The sequence below is a fragment of the Notothenia coriiceps genome, unplaced genomic scaffold (assembly GCF_000735185.1).
Source record: "Notothenia coriiceps isolate Sejong01 unplaced genomic scaffold, NC01 NC01_scaffold00013548, whole genome shotgun sequence".
NCBI classification, from domain to species: Eukaryota; Metazoa; Chordata; class Actinopteri; order Perciformes; family Nototheniidae; genus Notothenia; species Notothenia coriiceps.
The window spans coordinates 1-1,775 of NW_011346249.1; the positions used below are offsets into that span (position 1 = coordinate 1).

Here is a 1,775-nt window from a genome sequence, read left to right on the forward strand (position 1 = left end):
CTCGATGTGGACAATGCTCGTTGCCAAAAGTGCAATAAGAGTTTAGCATGTAAGGGCGGTAACACGAGCAATTTGTCTAAACATTAAGCAAAAGTGCAGCACATTCAGATGGAGAAATGCACATGTTCGACTGTCTTTCTCGTAGCTCTGTAGCACCCCCGTCCACGAGTAACGTTTCCACGTCAGGTGTTACAGTATGTATGCTAGCTGTAACACACAGAGTTAACTCAATAGCTTGGTTTCACTTGACGTCACACCGCTGCGTTCCTTTGGCGCGAAATTCCATAGGAGGTCAGGAAGTAATTTTCTACAGAGGATCTAGCTGCTGTTACCATTGTGAAAATGCCGGTGTGTTGTGTAGTTTACGGTTGTTCCAATCGATCCGGCCGAGAGAAAAACAAGAGGTTTTACCGAGTGCCGAAGGTTGTCGTCCATAAAGCTGAGCAATTTAAGAAGCTAACCGAAGAACGCCGGAAAAAATGGCTTTCAAACCTACATCTGCGGTCGGGAGGAGCAGAGTCGTCTAATGCACGTGTCTGCAGCGACCACTTCATCAGAGGTATTAGCTAACTTGGTTTTTGTGGCTTTGTTTATGTATTATTGGGTTGTGGTTAAATGCTTATTTACTTAGTAATACTGATCATGTTTAAGTTACCTGTAGTCTAATATGGACTTTGTTGGGACTTTTTAGGGTGCCCTAGCGCTTTGGGTGACGTTGAGTCGGTAGACTGGCTCCCACTGTTAGCCTCTGTTACCACACAACAAGTAAGCCCAGATCAGAGGCATCTCTTCGACGAGAGCAGAGGATGGAGCTCAAGGAAGACCAACAAAGACAATCAGAATGTGCAGAGGCTTTGTTGGATCTCCTGCAGACAACCGAGAGCCCAGAACCGACACAGCCCCCGTCTGACAGCCCACAACCAGAGGACACCAGTGGGATATTAAATGACCAACAAGATAAATTAACCACCAGCATTATTATTAAATATTACAAATGTGATTGTCAGAAAATCAATGCAAACTTTGAATTAGGTTTAGGTTTAGAAAATAGAGTACTAACTTGAGAATCTGCAATAATTGGAACAGAGAACTTGCATGTCTGTAAAAAGGTTGTCAAAAAGATAACATCACAACAATTCACATTCATATTTAACTATTTTAAATAACTAATTATGCTTGCTACTGCTATATTGTATGTAGATGCAGGATGCCAGACTGATTTAACGATGGAGGACATCGAGAGGATGGAGGATGTTCTGAGACAGAACACAACAGAGCTGGGAGATCTTCGGACAAAGGCACTGGACACAAAGTTCAACCAGGAGTCCTTTGAGAACAACGAAGAGAAGACAAAGTTTTACACCGGGCTCCCCAACTTCTTAGTTTTACTTCAGGTTTTTCAACTGTGCGAGCCCTACATCACCTGTGGCCCTATGTCTGTGCTCTCCAAATTTGAACAGTTCATTTTAGTTTTGCTGAGGCTGAGACTAAATCTCCCTCTGAAAGATTTGGCTTTCAGGTTCAACATCTCTCTCTCCACTGCTTCTAGAATTTGGCATAAGTTAATTGACATACTTCATGAGAGTACAGAATTTATAATTGAGTGGCCAGAGCGACATGTACTTCAAGCTACAATGCCAATGGGATTCAGACAGGCATTTGGATGTAGAGTTGCTGTGATTGTTGACTGTTTTGAAGTTTTTATTGAGAGGCCCTCTAATTTACTAGCTAGAGCACAAACATGGTCCAACTACAAGCATCACCATACTGTTACA

At 42.6% G+C, this 1,775-nt stretch overlaps 1 protein-coding gene across 1 annotated transcript; it reads left to right on the forward strand.

Annotated features, from left to right (window-relative positions):
• Nucleotides 1–757: 757 nt before the first annotated feature.
• LOC104947962 (uncharacterized) lies at nucleotides 758–1,769 on the forward strand (the record flags this gene model as incomplete). The annotated part of the gene is made up of 2 exons (XM_010774087.1): nucleotides 758–957; nucleotides 1,201–1,769. Coding segments are annotated over exons 1-2 (720 nt in total), but the record flags the coding sequence as incomplete, so codon positions are not given.
• Nucleotides 1,770–1,775: the final 6 nt, after the last annotated feature.